Consider the following 17,888-nt stretch of genomic DNA (forward strand, 5'->3'; position numbering starts at 1 on the left):
TCAGAGCATCATGCCCCATCACTGTTCCTCTCCCCTGGCAGTTCGCAGAGCAGTCCCTGATGAAGAATGCCATAAAGACATCAGAGGAATCTTGGATTGAACAGCAAATGTTGGAAGACAAGAAACGAGCTACAGACTGGGAGGCCACGAATGAGGCCATAGAGGAACAGGTGGCTCGAGAATCCTACCTACAGTGGCTGAGGGATCAGGAGAAACAGGCCCGCCAGGTCCGGGGACCCAGCCAGGTGGGTCATGGACTCTGTCACTGGCCTGATCAAGACCTGTTACTTCTTACCTTTTGGCCCCTAATGAACAGGGATAAAATATGGGAAAGAGAAGCTCTTTAGTCTTGACATTGTACCTTGGAACTCCCAACACTTGTTTTAAGAAGTGAAGGAGAGCAGTTTTTAAGAAAGGAGAGCAGCCACCACTGCTGGTGGCACAAAGGAACAATGGTTAGCTACAAAGAGACCAGCTGTTTTGGAAACCCTTTGCATGTTACAATCTGTACTGAGGATATAAAACCTTTTCCTTGACTACCTTTAATGATCCTGTCTGTTGAGGGAGACCAGTAATTGGTGGGGCCTGTGACCCTGGCTATGCAAGACCAGTAAGGGTGAGGGTTTCAATCAGTTGTATTTGGGGGGTGGAGGGCAGGCATCTCAGGAGTCCCAAAGGAGTTTGTAATGATCAGATATTTGAAAGGTAATATATTCATTAAGTATTATCATAGGCCTGTGCCAGGAAACAGGAGGTCCTATTGTTAGTGTAGCAGGATACATTTGTGAACCTAGCTAGCTAGCAGGCCAAGATCCCTGCCCTTAGACTACTCACAGTTTTTCTTTTCTTTTTTTTTTTTTCTGTTTGTCAAGACAGGGTTTCTCTGTGTAGCTTTGGAGCCTATCCTGGCACTCACTCTGTAGTCCAGGCTGGCCTAGAACTCACAAAGATCCATCTGCCTCTGCCTCTCGAGTGCTGGGATTAAAGGCGTGTGCCGCCGCCACCCGGCCTAGTCACAGTTTTTCCAAGTGAAATAAAATAATCATAATGAATAAATTAGCTGGAGGTATGGTAGATGAAGGATGGAAAAGTTGGTACAGGGGAAGAATGAGAGTTGAGTGGGTATGGTTTGAGTTGACAGTATCAAACAGTTGTCAGTGTAGGTCTCAGCACATGAGATGAGGAAAAGCTCTCAGAAAGTGGAATGGTAGCTAAGTATGTAGCTAAGTATGTAGACAGCAGAAGGCTGGATGTAACTCAGGCATAGCCTGTAGCTAAACAGAATGTAGTGGGTGAAAATTAGGGTAGTGGGACTAGGTTGGATAGTGGTTTGTGAACTCTGTGGAGAGGACTTTGGTTTTTCTCTGAATGAGGCAGAAACTGAGAAGGCTGTGAACAGAAAAAGGATTGGATGTGAGTTTGGAGTTAGCAGGATCACCCTGACTGCTGAGTAAAATGGTCTAAGCTATAAAGCAAGGGTAGAAGTAGAAGACCAGTGAGGAGGAGGCTACTAGGTAGTACATGTGAAAGTACTGTGGTCATTATATGGAATCAGGATCTCTTGAAAGAATAGGACATTCTGTCAGCTTCCAAAGATACGGTAGTGGTTCCATTGTGATTCATCAAAGCTATAGTGTAGCTAGGATTCCAAAAAGGTTGTAAGCACTCCGGCACAGGACTATCATAGCTGGTGTAGGTTCTTAATCACATTTTCCTTACCTACTGCAGCCCCGGAAAGCCAGTGCCACATGCAGTTCAGCCACAGCAGCAGCCTCCAGTGGCCTGGAGGAATGGACTAGTCGGTCTCCAAGGCAACGAAGTTCAGCCTCGTCACCTGAGCACCCTGAACTGCATGCCGAGCTAGGCATTAAGCCCCCTTCCCCAGGCACTGTGTTAGCTCTTGCCAAACCTCCTTCACCCTGTGCACCAGGTCAGTGACTTGCTTTCAGGGTGCCTGCTTGGGCTAACAGGCTCTCCTTGGTGGGCTCTACCTCTGACTGTTCATCTGCCTCAGGTACAAGCAGTCAGTTCTCGGCAGGGGCTGATCGGGCCACCTCTCCTCTTGTGTCCCTCTACCCTGCTCTGGAGTGCCGGGCCCTCATCCAGCAGATGTCCCCCTCTGCCTTTGGTAAGCCTTCTTAGAGGATGGGCCAGCTGGACCTTGGGAGAGCCTGGAGGAGTTTTGAAGCCCCTGGGCACCTTCTCAAATCAGAGGCATGAAGGAAAATTTCAGGCCCCAGAAGTCTTCTCCACAGGCGTCTAGCAGATTTTCACAGAGAGAGTTAAGGGAGCTAATGAATGACTAGGACCTGGATGGATTAGACAGAGAGGAGGGAAATAGGCCAAAGTCCCCCATCATTGTTTTCCTCTTTTCTTTCCTGCCCAGCAGGTCTGAATGATTGGGATGATGATGAGATCCTAGCATCGGTGCTGGCAGTATCCCAACAGGAATACCTAGACAGTATGAAGAAAAACAAAGTGCACAGAGATCCACCCCCAGACAAGAGTTGATGGAGACCCAGGGACTGGACACCATCCCTCGACCCCCTACTCCTGCCCTTGATGCCACCCAACCTTCTTTGGCTTTCTTCCCTCTTGGCTTCCTTCCTTTGTTTCCTCTTTTCCTTGTTTTCCACTTCCCTCTGGCTGGCCCACCTATGCGCTCCATCCATCTCATCCCTGCCACCATCACCAGTCTCTGCCAGCTGATGTGCCCTGTTGCCCCCTGCACAGCACCGTCTCAGCATTCCACAGGGGACTCTGGAAAGGGTGCCGAAGGTAGGCCAGAGGCACACAGAGACAGACCGTCTGGCAGCCAGGCAGCCCCAGAAGAGAGACACTCAGACAAAGGAAGTCTACTGTTCGCCCTTCCTTACAGATCAGACACACTTGTTACCCCTCCCCTACAATGGTGACAGGAAAGGTGGAAGTGGGAAATTTTTCTTCCTAGTACCCCAAGAATGTGAGCCTTCAATGTTAATTTTTTTTTTTTTTATTAAAACGTACTTTCATCATACAAAAGCAACAAATGAAAAAAAAAGCCATGTCCATGGCAACACTGGCTCTGTGAGGATGGCATCTCTGATTTGGAGACAGGCAAGCTGGCCATGGGACATGGTGGGCAGGCAAAGAGATGGATTTCTGCTGTCTTCTGACCTCCAGCTCGTTGGAAGGGAAAAGGATATGAGCCAGAGGGAGGTGGCAGGGGTTGCAAGTGGCAGACTGGCTTTGGACAATGAGACCCTGACCTTGCTGCATTCCTTTTGCTTCCACCACCACTAGTCTGTTTGGAATCTTGAGGTGGGGTTATCTTTGGAGATCATGGCCGCTACCCAAGATTTGAGTTTAGGGAGTGGGAGCAGCCTCGGCAGATGGGGCATCCATGCCCTGCAGGTGTTGACAAGATCCACCATCTGTAATGTCCTTGGCACAATAAAACCAAATGTCAGTTTCCCTGAGCAACTCTGTTCTGTGTGGGGCAGGGGTGGCTGGGCCTCTGGGAAGCACGGAGTTTGGCTTGACCTGAGGTCTACTTGTTCTCCAGTAGATTGGGTTCATCTTTGATCTGTTTATTAAATGCACTTCCTGCTAGTTACAGTGTAGGTAAAGCCCAGGTGGTTGAAACTAACCTGGGCCACATAACCAAGATTCTTTTTCCTAGCAGAACCAGCAACAACAAAACTCTTCAAGATGGATCTATGAGTTTCAGGCCAGCGTGATCTACATAGTAGATAGAGCTGCAGGCCAGCCAGGCTACACAATAAGACACTTTTCTCAAAAATCATAGCAAACTTTTTCAGTATCGAATCTTTGAAGTTCCTACTCTCCACCTACCATATTCCAAATGGGAGCCTAGGGATAATTAAGGACTGTGTTTGAGCTGAAGACCATGACTGAATTTTGTTTAACTTTCCACTCTCAACCTTAATGTTCATTCTTCTGATAATCTGATGAAGAAATGAACAATTGATAATTAGCCGCAAGAGTTTAGTGACTGACCAGAGGTGACCTCTGCCTGACTGGGTTTTAAAAGCTAGAGAATGAAATGGCTAAATCCTTTTGTTGTTTCCAAATTCTGTTGACAAGCTCTGTCCATCCCTCCTGGGGTTATTAAAGCCCAGATTGAGAAGGCTGGGTGACCCTCAGATTTTCTCAAAGCAGCAGTATTCCCACCCACCAATGCATCAGTGGGGTCCCCCCAAAAGGTTGATTGTGGGGTCCCTGCAGGTGAGGGTGTGGTTTGCCCAGTGGGTGGCTGCAGGGTATCTGAAATACATGGTCAAGCATGAGCACACCAAGAGGGTTGATTTTAAAACCTATCTGCATTTTCTAGCTGTGTGGCTTTGGGCTCTCTTTGAGTTTAAAGCACCCCATCTGCAAGTACAGGGGTGATTAATGTCTGCTACCTCATGCTCTCTGATTTGTGAGTATTGACAGAGAATGTGTATGGTCAATAATGTACTACTGGGAACAGTACCTGGTACATTCTTAGAGCACAAATGTTGGGGTTATTACCAGACTTAGGGGGGTATTATCGTATTTTGTAAGTTTGTACCATTTGGCCTCAGCCTGCCTCTTGCTACTCCTGGCTTTTACTTGCAATTTGCCCTAATCCTATCTTCAGCTACCAACATTATTTGTCTTTTAAGACAGGGATCACCTGAGAAAACCCTGTGTGATCTCATTCACATTCTCACTTCTGTCTACAACTATCCCCAATAACTGTACTACAAATAAACTTCTGGGCTGGGGCTGTGATGCTTACTTATCTTGTTTGTGTGTGTCTTAAGATCTATCTATCTCTGTACTAAAGCCTGTCAGGCTCATAGTAAAACACCTACTAACTTTGGATGAGTTAAGGGAAAATACATGCAACTGTTATGCTTTGTGTGTATTGTCTGTGCCTATGACCACGGTGAATCTACCAGTTTCCCGTCAGTGTCTCTGGCTGAGTGTGTATGTGTCTGTGTCCAATGAGGGCTTGTTTCCAGGTGTGTCAGATGGTGACTGAGTGTGGAACTCTGCCTATGACAGTTTGTGTCTGGTATCTGAGAGAAGTGCATGTTTGCGTGGGTCTGTCAGTGACAGTGCATCTGTAGTTTGTCTGGATACTTCCAGTGATAAGGCTGCATGTCTGAAAGTGTGTGTATATGATTGGATCTGTTTTTGTGACATTGCTTATATAGCTATGTGGTGATGCTCTTAGATCACTACATGCCTGCTTTGGAGGGGTATGTGTGTGTAAGTAAAACATCTGTATATTCTTGTGACAGAATCTGGGTCCCTCATTTCTGGGGCAGTTACTATCTATGAAAATGTGGGTGTTTGGTGCTACTGGTGTGCTTGTGACAAGTTTGTCAGTTTCTGGTGGGACATAGGATGTTAAATGACCCCATGGGGCAGTACAAGTAAAGCCACATCACTGAGTGTTTCTGGGATACTCTGTGGATGTATCTTCATGTGACTGTATCTTTCATGGTAGGCCCCCCTCCCTGTGTGTGTCTGTGACCTCCGTACAGGATTGGAGGCCAGAAAACAACTTGTGGGGATTGAATACAGGTTGGCAGACATGGTAACAAATGCCTCTGAGCCCTCTCACCTGCAGTCCTTTTGGGTTTAAGTCACATTCTTACTATGTTGCCTAGTCTGGCCGCTGATTCATGATGGTCCTCCTGACTCAGCATACAAAGTACTTGGGTTTTGTGTGTACTCTTCAATGCCTAGCTTTTCGCCTAGCTTTCTGTATCTTTGGAGTAGTGTGCCTGTCTTCCTGGACATGAGGCCCTCTGGATATTAACACAGACATGGCTGAGGCAGTTGTACCACTTCTTCAGCCTTTTGGTTCCCAGCTCTTTACAAAGAAGTTGTAGTTCCCACAAGAACCAAGCTCCTGCCATTTGGGTCCAGGACTAAGTCTAGCCAGGTTTGTGTAGGAATTGGGGGAAAAAAAAAAAAAACCCAAACCCTACAGGTGTCAAACTTTCATTGATTGCTCTGCTTCCCTTCCTTGTCATGGTGGGGATAAATAATGTTATCCTTTCCTTAAGACTGGACCAGCTCTTCTACGAGGACCTATTACAATTTTGAGGCAAAGGCTACCTGATCCTGAGTAAGAAACACCCTTGCATGATAGAATCCTACCTAGCTCCAGGCTCTGACTATTAAAAGCTGGCTTGGCATAGTTTCTTCACCGATTCCAAGGCTGCAAAGGCGATGGCCATAGCAAATCTGTGTCCTAGGAAAGGAGGGTGCGCTTTTTGTAAGTGTACACACACCCCACCACACCAGCAAGCAAAACAAACGCGGTTGTCGCAAAGGAATTCCCAGAACCTGTTCGAGCGTGCGTGAGTGCGTGTGCGCGCGCGCGTGTCTGTGTGCAAGTGTGTGTGCGCGCGCGAACGCGCTGCCGCCCCCGTCCCTGCATTTGCATGCAGGCCCCGCCTCCGCTGAAGAACCTGGAGTGTATTTGCATAAGGGGCACTTGAAACGTTGATGGTGGCTTGCAAATAAGGACTGGCTCCGATTGGCCGGGGTACAGCAGGTGCCGCGTCCGGATTGATCAAAGCCAGGTGGGCGGGGCTGTCGCGCGGGGCGACTCTCCCGGAGGCGCGTGCCCCGGCTCAGTAGCATTGGGGCTGGCGCGCGCGACGAATCTTAACGCTGCGCCGTCTGCGGGCGCTTCCGGGCCACCAGATTCCCTGCCTTCCACCCTGGCGCCCCCCAGCCCTGGCTCTCCGGCCGCTCTGCCCCGGGCATCCACGCCCTGCGGGCTCAGCGGATTCAGCGGGCTCAATCTACGCAGCACCTCCTCCATGTTAACCAAGCCTTTACAGGGGCTTCCTTCGCCCCCTGTGACCCCCACGAAGCCTCCAGGTGAGCGCAGCCTCCCCTGACATAAGCAGGTTGGGCGGATATAATGGTGGGTGCCGGTGTGGAGGCGAGAGAGTCACGGTTGGGATCAGAGTACACCGCCACCCTGACTTCCTCGCCTCCGCTTGCGTAGGTGGCAAGAATCGGGCAGCTTTCGAGGCCGAATACCGACTTGGCCCCCTCCTGGGTAAGGGGGGGTTTGGCACAGTCTTCGCGGGACACCGCGTCACGGATAGACGTCAGGTATCCCCTATAGGGGTTCTGGGAGGGTCAGGTATTTTGGCGAAGGGTGGTGGTGGGGTGGTGGGGACGGAGATGCCAGTTGCTCCAGTGGAGAGCCTGCAAATGTGTAGTAAAATCATAAGGAACAGGGTTGTTATGTGTGTGAGTGCGTGCGCGTGTCTGCAGTCCAGGTGGGTATGGGGGTGGGCAGGAATTCTGGAAGACCGGGTATTTCTGCTGGGAAGGGACAGATCTTCAGGACTCAACCCCAAGATTCATGGAATCTGCCTGCGTGCGTGCATGCGTGCGTGTGTGTCTGTGTGTGTGCGCGTGTGTCTGGGAAAGTGGGGATTTTTTTAAGTAGGTGTTAAGTGTGGAGTCGTGAGAACAAGAATCCATATACAGAGTTGTTGTGTCCTAGAGATGGGTAGGATGATGGAGGAGGGCATGCGATGTCAAAAAAAAAAAAAAAACTTAGAATTTGAATGTGGGGATATGGGTCAATGGTGGATGGTTTGTCCATCATTCATAAGCACTGAATTCAAAACCAACATCATAGGGTTTGTGGGTGGTGTAGGGAGACAGTGAGAAAGAGAGAAAACAAAAGAAAAAAACTATAGGTCTATTCTGGATTTCAGGGGGTCTTAGTGCTTTCCTGACAAGCTCAGGAGTAAAGATGTTAGATGGCTGGAGTGAACTTGCTTCTGTGGACTTCAGAATGCTGGATAGGTATCCGAGCTCCAGTGGGTGTGATATGTATGGGAACTAGAAATACTAGAGTGGAGAGACTGCAGTTGGGCAGAGGGTCTAGATTAAGAAGAATCTGGAATCACCGGCTGGTCTCCTTATCTCATCTTTTTTTTTTTTTTTTTTTTTTTTTTTTTTGTAGGTGGCCATCAAAGTAATTTCCCGGAATCGTGTGCTAGGCTGGTCCACTGTGGTGAGTGTCTTTGGTGTACGTCATGACCCATGGATTCCATCAACGCACTCACCCCCTGATTTTTTTTCTAGTGGATACATGATTCCCTGGGCCCTGAAACCGTGAGAACCCCACCAGCCTGTGTTTACTGCCTTTATGTGATAGTTCTGATTTCACCTCGATTTCCCCAGAGCTCTGGATTCTCCTCTAAAACTCTCCCTTTGCATCCTTCTTCCAAACACTGCTTCAGGGGCTGTTCACAGTACATGCTGGTGGGGAAGGAGGGGCCTAGGTCACTGGTTGTCATGGTGATGCTGGCTGCTTCTCTCCTGCCACCCCGAGAACGCTAACGGACATCAGGGCGGGTCTGGGTAAATTGTAGGTAAGAGAGCTCCCCCTGGCGAGCATTTCAGACAGTCTATGTCGTCCCTGGGACAGAGAGGGAGGGTGAGCCTGCGCAGTAGCTGAATTTGCATCTCCGTGAGAAAACCTGTCTGCGACTGTGCAAGTTAGTGGGCCTGTAAAGGGCCTCATCTGAGGCAGTAAGACCCTTGACACTGCCTGTGCACTGCCTGTTCAGGTGTGGGGGGTGGCGATATTGAGTTGTGCTAGTTGATTAGTAAAGACTGACAAAACATGGTATTCATTAAATGTTTGCTCTGTGCAAGGTCCTTTGCAATTAATCACTGTAAGCTATTTTTAAAAAATGAAAGCCAGGGTTGGTGGTGCATACCTGTAATCCCAATATTCAAGAGGCTGGGGCACTAGGATTTCTCTGAATTTGAGGCTAACTTGGGCTACATGGCTAGAGCCTGTCTCAAATGAGACAAAATTTAAAAGCCAGAGAACATCTATGCAGTGGCATAATTATAGGTACTTTGCAAAGTACATTTATTAGAATTCAGTGTGTACTAGATGTCTTCTACTAGCTGCTCGCTGTCTAGCATACTGAGTTATGTTCTATTCTGTTACGAGGCACTGCTGGTTCCTCATCACTTACACAACACTTATACAATAGTAGTAGTGTTTAACTACTTTTCGGTGCTGGCCCCTCTTAACTGCAGAGTACTTCCATTTACAACCATTTATTGAGTGTCTAGTATGCATAAAAACTGCCCTGATCTCAATGCTGGCTAACAAGGCAGGTAACTATGTCTCATGATAGTGCTTCTGCAGAGGGACTAGATTAGAAAACACTCTGAAGGCCAGGAATGGCGGTGAACACTTTAATCCCAGCACTTTGATGACAGAGGCAGTGAATCTGAGTTCCGGGCCAGCTTGGTCTATGTAAAGTTCCTGTCTCCAACTTCCTCCCCCTAAAAAGGTAAACACTTCAACTTATTCAAATATTTACTGAACATGCCAGATGTATATGGCCTCTGCTCATTTCACTCCAGTGGATTTGAGCCTTTGAGAGGATACTGAGGTCTAGGAAGGGAAATGGCTAGCTAGAAGCCAAAATCAGTGCTCTGAAAATAAAGTGTTATATATTGACAATAGGGCTACAGATGTAATAGCTACCTTTTTTTCTTTTTATTTCTCACCTCAGTCAGACTCAGTCAGTTGCCCACTTGAGGTAGCACTGCTGTGGAAGGTGGGCGAAGGCAATGGGCATCCCGGTGTGATACGCCTGCTTGACTGGTTTGAGACACCAGAGGGCTTCATGCTGGTCCTTGAGCGGCCTATGCCTGCCCAGGATCTTTTTGACTACATCACAGAGAAGGGCCCGCTGGGTGAAAGCCGCAGCCGCAGCTTCTTTACCCAAGTAGTGGCAGCTGTCCAGCACTGCCATGCCCGTGGAGTTGTCCATCGTGATATCAAGGATGAGAACATCCTAATAGACCTGTGCCGGGGTTGTATTAAACTCATTGATTTTGGTTCTGGTGCCCTGCTGCATGATGAACCGTACACGGACTTTGATGGTAAGCGTTCTTCCCTACAACTTCTGGTGGGAGGGCTGTATTTAATCGTTAATTCTTCTGGCTTTTGAGCTTTAGTATTGAGTTGTCCTTGTAACCTTTGACCTATATCATGCCCTTTAAGGTTCTGGTTTCATAAACCAAGATCCCTGATAAGGTCCACCTTCTTACAGCAGCTCCTTAACCTTGTGGGCTCTTATTTTTTTAGTGTGGGGATCTTGTTAGTATTAGGTTTTTTTGTTTGTTTTCTTTTGTAGCTGGGTTTTTTTGTTTTGCTTTTGGTAACCTGGAGGTGCTATTTTGCTGCTGATAGGACTCTGCCATTAAATTTGAAGTTTGACTGCTCCAGCAAGTAGATATCTCCTAATATACAGTTCATACTTCTAGAGACACAGGGGTTGAGGAAGGGCATCATCAGAGAAAGATGTAACCCTTGGCTTGTGTGCAGGGACAAGGGTGTACAGCCCTCCAGAGTGGATCTCTCGACACCAGTACCACGCCCTCCCGGCTACTGTCTGGTCACTCGGTGTCCTCCTCTATGACATGGTCTGTGGGGACATTCCCTTCGAGAGGGACCAGGAGATTCTGGAGGCTGAGCTCCACTTCCCTGCTCATGTCTCCCCAGGTGAGGCCCTCACTGACCACAGCCCAACAGGCTTCATTCCTCCCAGGGCTGAGTACCTTTTGCTGACTGCTAATCCCCCCCCTCCACCGCCCTGTGCTTCTTGACCCCACAGATTGCTGTGCCCTAATCCGACGGTGCCTGGCTCCTAAACCCTGTTCTCGACCCTCACTGGAGGAGATTCTGCTGGACCCATGGATGCAAACACCAGCTGAAGAAGCACCCATCAATCCCTCCAAAGGAAGCCCCACCCCCTTGCCCTGGTCCCTGCTTCCCTAGGCCCAGCCAGGCTCTGGTTGGAATCCCATGGTCATGCTACAGGGATAGATGGACATCTGTTTACCTGGTTATACAGGTTGTTAAAAATCCAGTATTACTAAGGTCAGGGAATAAGGATCAGGGGTCAGAAGATAGCCAAGTCTGCCCAGTTCCTGTCCCAATCCTGTGAAGGAGCTCTCCTCTCCTCCCAGAACCTGTGGTCCCTTATTTGGGAGGGGGAGTTACTTGTTTCTTGTTCTGTTAAGGATGTTCATTTGGTTGGATTCCTTCCCTTCTGGGCCCTAAGATTCTTATTCTGACATTGTAGTCCCTACCCTCGCACCCTCTATACTACTACCACAGAGTTAGACACTTAGTTCAAATGCTCTCACTCGGGCAAGGGTGCTTCTTTCCTTAAAATACCCCAGCTGCTCTTTAGCTTTTAAAAGGGCCCTTACCCTGGGATCTCATTCAGTTGCTGCTTGCCTGCCTTAGCCCAGAAATGATGACTATTCTGGAGAAGGTTTAGCATTATTAAGCCCTATTAATTAGTATCCCAGTGCTTTTTTTTTTCCCCTCTTTTTTTTTTCTTTTTGTTTGTTTGTTTGGTGAGGGGACCCTACTGTTATCCCAAGTGCTCTTATTCTGGTGAGAAGAACCTTACTTCCATAATTTGGGAAGGAATATGGGAGATGGACATCACCGGACACCACCAGACACTAGGGTGGGATGGATGGTTTTGGGGGGATAAGATGGAGGAAATAAGTCTTACTGTGTGTTCTCCTGGGGTCCCCCCCTCCAGCTTTTGCTGCCTCCTCCTGAGCCAGGATTGTCCAGTGACTAAAATGTAAATAATGAGGTACTGGCTGTAGGAGAGCTGCAAGTGTGCCCTCCTGTCCCTTCTCCCCCTGCCTGGATTATTTAAAAAGCCATGTGTGGAAACCTATTTAATAAATAATGAAGTCACAAGTGAGTGGCCATTTATAGAGGTACACTTACTGTATGCTGCTGAGTTTAGAAGATGCCTGAAGAAAAACCTAGTCATGGGAGTGGGCCAGTCTGACAGTTCTTGTTTTGTTTTTAGATGGGGTCTGTTGAAGCCCAAACTTGGAGTGCTGGGATTTACTGGCAGAAAAATAATCCCAGGCTCCAACTGGAATCTTTCTAGTACTTTCTGTGTAGCTCGTTAAACCTTAATTTTGTCTTTACCTTTCGTGCTCCTCCCATCTACCTAAACTCACCTCCCTTGGTTTTTCTAATCCTAGCGTCAATTGTCCTGAACCCTGCCCATCATTTTCCTCTATTACAGTGATTAGCTCTCCCTTCTCTAGTTCAACAGGGCATTCTCTGAATCTAGCAGTAGCCCTTATAGCTCACTTGCCCCGCCTTCTAGAAAGTCCGATTCCTCCCAGTTGGTCTCCGGCCCTTAGAGGGCGGGACCTGGCTGGGACCTGGGAATAAAGCTGAGTTTCTCATGCGAAAAGGGTGGTGCCATCTGAAGGTTCCAATAAAAAAAAAAACCCGAGATGGCGGAGCAACGGAACCAATGAAACCACGGGGTGGTATGGGCTGGTGGTGGTATGGACATTCGGGGTCAGTGAGGCAGGCAAACGGGAGGTATGGGCCGGGTCTAGTGTCGCGATGTGCCAACAGAAGGGCTGCGGGAGACGAGGTCTGCGGTGCCCTCGGTCAACAGTTTTGATGGAATTTGGGAAGCCCAAAACTACCATTTTAGAATCGGGTTTGGAACGGACTAAGAACACCCACCTCCCAGTCCCAGCTAATGCTCCGCCCTCCACTCCGGAGGTCCGGAAGCGGACGTGATGGATACGGAAGTAGCCTGCTGTTGCCGAGGGGACGGGACGGGCAGATGCCAACATGGCAGCGGTTGGGGTTGGCGGATCCACCGCGGCGGCCGGGCCAGGGGCCGTGTCCGCTGGTGCGCTGGAGCCTGGGTCAGCTACAGCGGGTGAGATGACATGAGGCAGAGCAATTGGCCGGGCAGAGATCGGGATCCTTGGGGGTGGGATGATCCTTGACTGAAGTGACAGCGGTATCTCGTGTGAACCCACGGAGTGAGTGAGTGTGTGTGTGTTTGTGTGTGTGTGTGAGTATTGTGGGAAGAAGGGGAGAGAACGGACCATTGTCCCTTGCCGGCAGTAATCGGTCGTTTTGTGGGTGCTTGTGGAAGGGGTCCTAGACTTGGAAATAAAGACCTTTGTGAATGTGTATGGGATTTCCTTTTGAGGAGGCTGGCCATTGAGAACGTTCTAGGGGTGTGGGTAGTTGATAATTGTTGGAAGGGAGAGACGATTCTGGGGTGAGAGTTTTTCCTTATAGAAGGGAGAGGCGATTCTTAGGGTGATGGCTTCTTCCTTATAAAAGGACCTTATAAATTGTCAGGGTGGGGCATATCCTTGTCTGACTAGTGGATCCATTTTGAGTATGAGGCTGTCCTTCATTACATGGAGAGATTGTTCTGGGGATGTCCCATCCAAACAGAGGTAGTTCTATTTATGCTGAGGTGGGAGGGTTCCTTCCTTATAGGTCAGGGAAAGAACATTCTGAGGGTGCCAAGTCCTTCTATATAGCAGAGAGAGCTCATTGTGAGTGTGGGTAGAACAAAGAATTATTCTTTGGCTGGGAGCAGGGTGTGCAGCAGAGGGAGGATGGGCCATATGGAGTAGGGAAGTATTTCCTTATGTGATTAAGGTAGTCAGACTACTGGGTAACCATTGGATGAGATGGGAAAATGGAACAATCCTTAGGAAGTGAGCATCTTAAACAATTGTCCCATTCATTATATTGGGATAGAAAAAAATCACTTCATGTAAATCCTCAATTTGCTCATCCACAAAATGGGATTTTTCACAGTACCTTCAGAAACCAAATGATGAGAATCCATGTGAATCCCTTAGTGCAGCAATATAGGCAGTAAGCATTAAATATGGGGAATGCTGTCTGAGAAAGACTTGCTTCCCTGGGGGAGGGAGAAGTGGATGTGTGTAAGGGCCTACTCAGGTACATTTATTCACACCTCACCAAGGATTTCAGATTAAGAGCTGGTCAGAATGAGGCCTGATTCTCCCTGTCTGACACTTGCCAGTAACTGAGGGTGTGGAAACTGGTAGGGAATCAGATTCTCATTGACTCGGGATGGGCAGGTAGAGAAGTTCCAGTGCCTGGGAGGTTTTTGAGAAAAGAGGGGTGAGGTGGGTGGCTGTACCTCAACAGCTTCTGACCCCATCCTTCTGTGTTCCTTCCACTCCCTACAGCTCACCGGCGCCTCAAGTACATATCCTTAGCTGTGCTGGTGGTCCAGAACGCCTCCCTCATCCTTAGCATCCGATATGCTCGCACACTGCCTGGTGACCGCTTCTTTGCCACCACTGCTGTGGTCATGGCTGAAGTGCTCAAAGGTGTCACCTGTCTCCTGCTGCTCTTCGCCCAGAAGAGGGGTATGAGTCAGGGAAGGGGTTGGTTGGTCTGACCCCCCTATATGTAAGCACACCTGGGAGCTTTTGTTTTTGTTTTTGCTGGAAGTGTATACTGGTGTGTCTGAAACTGCTTGGGGACTATGTAAGTGGCTGCCCTGCCACTCCAGCTGTGTAAAGTTTCATCGCTGCTTGTATAGCCCTTCCACCTTGGGAACTGCAGTAGTAAGATGGTCTGCCCACAGGGCAACAGAACACTCATGGGGATTCAAAGATTTAATGTTACCCTATGGAAGCCAGGTGTGGTGGTACATGCCTATAGTAACAGCACTTGGAAAGTGGAGGCAGGAAGATCAAGATAACATAGGAAGTTTAAGGCTAGTCTGGGCTATATGTGACTCTGTCTCAAAAGAAAAGAAAAACTTTGTCATATAGAGAACTCCATTACACACACACATATAACCAGAAAGAATGATAAAATAGTTCACAATTCTCAACCCTTGGCCACCCTGTCTTAAGTAGCATTGGTGGCTAGCTGCTAACTAATAATTATGTATCTTTTACATGGCTGCACCATTATAGGACCAGCGGGCTGGAATGTCATATACTTGAACTGCACTTGGTCAGCATACTAAGGCAGAGCATCAATTAATTCCATGAATTCAAGGCTAGCTTAAGCAACATTTAGTGCTTCAATGATTCAAAACAAGGAATAAGTAAATGAAAATATAATGCCTACAGTTGGAGGTATGGCTTAGTTGATAAAGTGCTTGCCTACAATATATAAAGCTCTGGGTTTGATATCTAGCACCTTATAAACCAGTGTGACAAATGCCTATAATTCGAGGCAGAAGGATTAGCAGTTCAAGGTCATGTTTGACTATATAGTGACTTCAGGGACAGCTTGAACTATCTGAAGTTCTGTCTGAAAAAGGAAGCATAATAAAATCATACATGATAAAATAACAGTAAAGCTGGGTAATTCTGCATGTAGGAGGGTCATAAATCCTTAAGACTTCCTGGGCTGAAGCAAGATCCTGTCTTAAAAGAATACAAACAAAAAATCCCAAACCACCAATGAACAAAAAGTCAAAGCCAGACCTGATGGCACAGGCCTGTAATCTCAGCTACTGGAGAAGCTGAGGCAGGAAGATCATAAGTGCAACAGCAGCCTGGTCAACTTTCTAAGACCCAGTCTCAAAATAAAACATAGGGCTGGCAAGATAGCTCAGCAGGTAAAAGCTCTTGCCATGCAAGCCTGATAGCCTGAGCTCTGTCTCCAGGACCCATGATGGAAGGAAAGACTGACTTTAGCCTCTAAGTTGTCCTTTGACTTCCATACTTGGCACCATGGATTGTGCATGCCCACACTCACAAACATGTGCCACACATAATACAAATAAAGGGCGGGAAATGTAGCTCAGCTATAGAGCACTTGCTTAGCTTGTTCAGGGCCGCAGGCTCAATCCCTAGTACCATACACAATAGTGGTGGGGAAGATGGCATAGTGGCATGTATCTAATCCCAGCTCATCTTTGTGAGTTCAGGGACAGGAGGCAGGGGACAGGCTGGAGGTTAGGGACAGGAAGGTCCTGTGGGCTCCCTGACTAGCCAGTCTAGCCAAAATATCCATCCCTATCCCGAAAAATAAGGCGGGAGAGAGCTGGAGAGATGGCTCAGTATAGTTAAGGATATAATTTGCTCTTGCACAGACCTGTGTTCAATTGCTAGCACCTATGTTCAAGGGGCTCACAACCTCCTGTAACTCCAGTTCCAGGGGATCTAATGCCTCTAGCCTCCACAGGCACCTTCACACATGTATACAGATATAAAATAGACACATAATATTTTTTATTTTTTGTTTTTTTGGTTTTTCGAGACAGGGTTTCTCTGTATTGCTTTGGAGCCTGTCCTGGAACTCACTCTGTTGACAAGGCTGACCTCAAACTCACAGAGATCTGCCTGCCTCTGCCTCCTGAGTGCTGGGTTTAAAGGCATGTGCCACCAACGCCTGGGCACATAACTTTTTTTAAAACCTAAAAAAATAAGGTGGAAGTTGAGAGATGGTTCAGAAGTTAAAAGCATTGTCTCCTCTTCCAGATTCTAGTCCATGCACCCACACAGTGGCTAAGGGTTGTCAATCTAGTTCCAGGGGATCTGACATCCTCTTCTGGACTCTTTGGACAATGCACACGTGGTACACAATCATACCTGCATACATATGAACACATACATACATGCACAAATACTTCTACACATAAAATTAAAGAAAACTCAAAAGATTAAATGATAAAGGAAGATACCCAACATTAGCCTCTCTGTCTTCCACATGTGCATACACAGACAAGTGCACCAGCTCATCCACATTCCCACACACAAAATCAGAAACCCAGAAGATTAAGTAGTTCATCAGTCTTCAAATCTATAAAGCCTTTTCTTTTTGGTTTTTCAAGACAGGGTTTCTCTGTATAACAGCCCTGGTTGTCCTAGAATTCACTCTAGACCAGGCTGGCTTTGAACTCACAGAGATCTGCCTGACTCCCTAGTGCTGGGATCAAAGGCTTATGCCATCACCATCCAGAAGTAGCTTTTATTCACAATTGTTTATTATTATTAATTTGTGAGGTGGGCAGCCATGTGTTATGTATGCATGCATGTGGAAGTCAGCAGGCAACTGAATTGAATCCTTCCATCATATGGGTCTTGGGGATGGAATTCATGTTATCAGGCTTGGCAGCAAGCCCCTTTACCATGATGAGCCATCTTGCCAGCCCTATTTTGATTTTTTGAGATAGTTTCAGGTAGCCAAGGCTGGTTTCTAACACTGTAGCTGAACTTGATTTTGAACTCTTGATCCTCTTGCCTCTGCCTCCCCAATTTTAGGATTATAGGTATGCACCGCCATGATGATCCACAATTTTAATTTGTTTGCCTGCCTGAAAGGCCTGCCCTCTCTTCTCCCTTTGAGACAAGAGTTCACTGTACTACCTAGACCCATCTTAAACTCAAGCTGTTGGGCTAAAGTCTTCCTACCTCCGCCTCTGGGGTAGCTTGTGCTACAGCTACAGGCCCCCCCCATTCTGCTCTGCTTAGTTTGCTTTTCCTTGAATTAGTTGGTGATGACCTAGCCTTCAGTATTGAACAGCTGTTCAATACTGTGCTAAAACCCGTTCAGCATGTGCTAAAACCCTAGGTTCCATCCCCATCACTACAAAAGGTCTTGAGTGCTTGTAATTGTGACAGTTGAATAAAAGGCTTTCCTTAGCTATATAGTAAGGCTTTGTCAGAAAAACCAAAAGAATCAGCTGAGCATGTTGGTGCATACTCAGGAGGCTGTGGCAAGAGGATGGAGGAGACTTTGAAGCTAGCCCAGGTTCCATAGAGAGACTATTTTGGGAAGAAAGGGAAAAAAGAACCGAACCTGAATTCATCCATCCATAGGGTAGGGGCAGCTTATGGTGTGTAGGGCTGAGAAAAAGATCTGTTTGGTAGGAAATGGACACTGTCCTTAAGTGGTTCGTGGACTGTTAAGGAACTAGGATGTCTAAAATCCTTGGGTTGAAAGTGTATCTCAGTGGTGTGTGAGGCCCTGGGCACAAACACAAAACGAACAAACAAGTCTAAAATGTCTACCCAGGAACCAA

At 47.6% G+C, this 17,888-nt stretch overlaps 3 protein-coding genes across 7 annotated transcripts in view; all 3 read left to right on the forward strand.

Annotated features, from left to right (window-relative positions):
* Otud5 (OTU deubiquitinase 5) overlaps positions 1 to 3,458 on the forward strand; it is a 30,897-nt gene extending 27,439 nt beyond the window's left edge. For 3 of the 5 annotated variants that reach the window (XM_051179664.1, XM_051179662.1, XM_051179665.1), the window contains 4 exons: positions 42 to 245; positions 1,729 to 1,930; positions 2,015 to 2,128; positions 2,387 to 3,458. In XM_051179664.1, the coding sequence (XP_051035621.1) occupies positions 42 to 245; positions 1,729 to 1,930; positions 2,015 to 2,128; positions 2,387 to 2,511 (645 nt within the window). In that variant the 3' untranslated portion in view covers positions 2,512 to 3,458. The remainder of the gene's footprint in view (positions 1 to 41; positions 246 to 1,728; positions 1,931 to 2,014; positions 2,129 to 2,386) is intronic. The other 2 variants (XM_051179663.1, XM_051179667.1) reach the window with 1 other exon arrangement.
* Positions 3,459 to 6,551: 3,093 nt separating this feature from the next.
* Pim2 (Pim-2 proto-oncogene, serine/threonine kinase) lies at positions 6,552 to 11,779 on the forward strand. The gene is made up of 6 exons (XM_051179668.1): positions 6,552 to 6,873; positions 7,004 to 7,113; positions 7,982 to 8,032; positions 9,561 to 9,933; positions 10,379 to 10,555; positions 10,668 to 11,779. Exons 1-6 carry the CDS (start codon positions 6,813 to 6,815, stop codon positions 10,829 to 10,831), a joined length of 936 nt encoding a protein of 311 aa, XP_051035625.1. The 5' UTR covers positions 6,552 to 6,812; the 3' UTR covers positions 10,832 to 11,779.
* Positions 11,780 to 12,522: 743 nt separating this feature from the next.
* Slc35a2 (solute carrier family 35 member A2) lies at positions 12,523 to 14,315 on the forward strand. Its single transcript, XM_051179669.1, has 2 exons — positions 12,523 to 12,779; positions 14,086 to 14,315. Exons 1-2 carry the CDS (start codon positions 12,689 to 12,691, stop codon positions 14,298 to 14,300), a joined length of 306 nt encoding a protein of 101 aa, XP_051035626.1. The 5' UTR covers positions 12,523 to 12,688; the 3' UTR covers positions 14,301 to 14,315.
* The last annotated feature ends 3,573 nt before the right edge of the window (positions 14,316 to 17,888 follow it).

The sequence above is a fragment of the Phodopus roborovskii genome, unplaced genomic scaffold (genome assembly GCF_943737965.1).
Source record: "Phodopus roborovskii unplaced genomic scaffold, PHOROB, whole genome shotgun sequence".
NCBI lineage: Eukaryota > Metazoa > Chordata > Mammalia > Rodentia > Cricetidae > Phodopus > Phodopus roborovskii.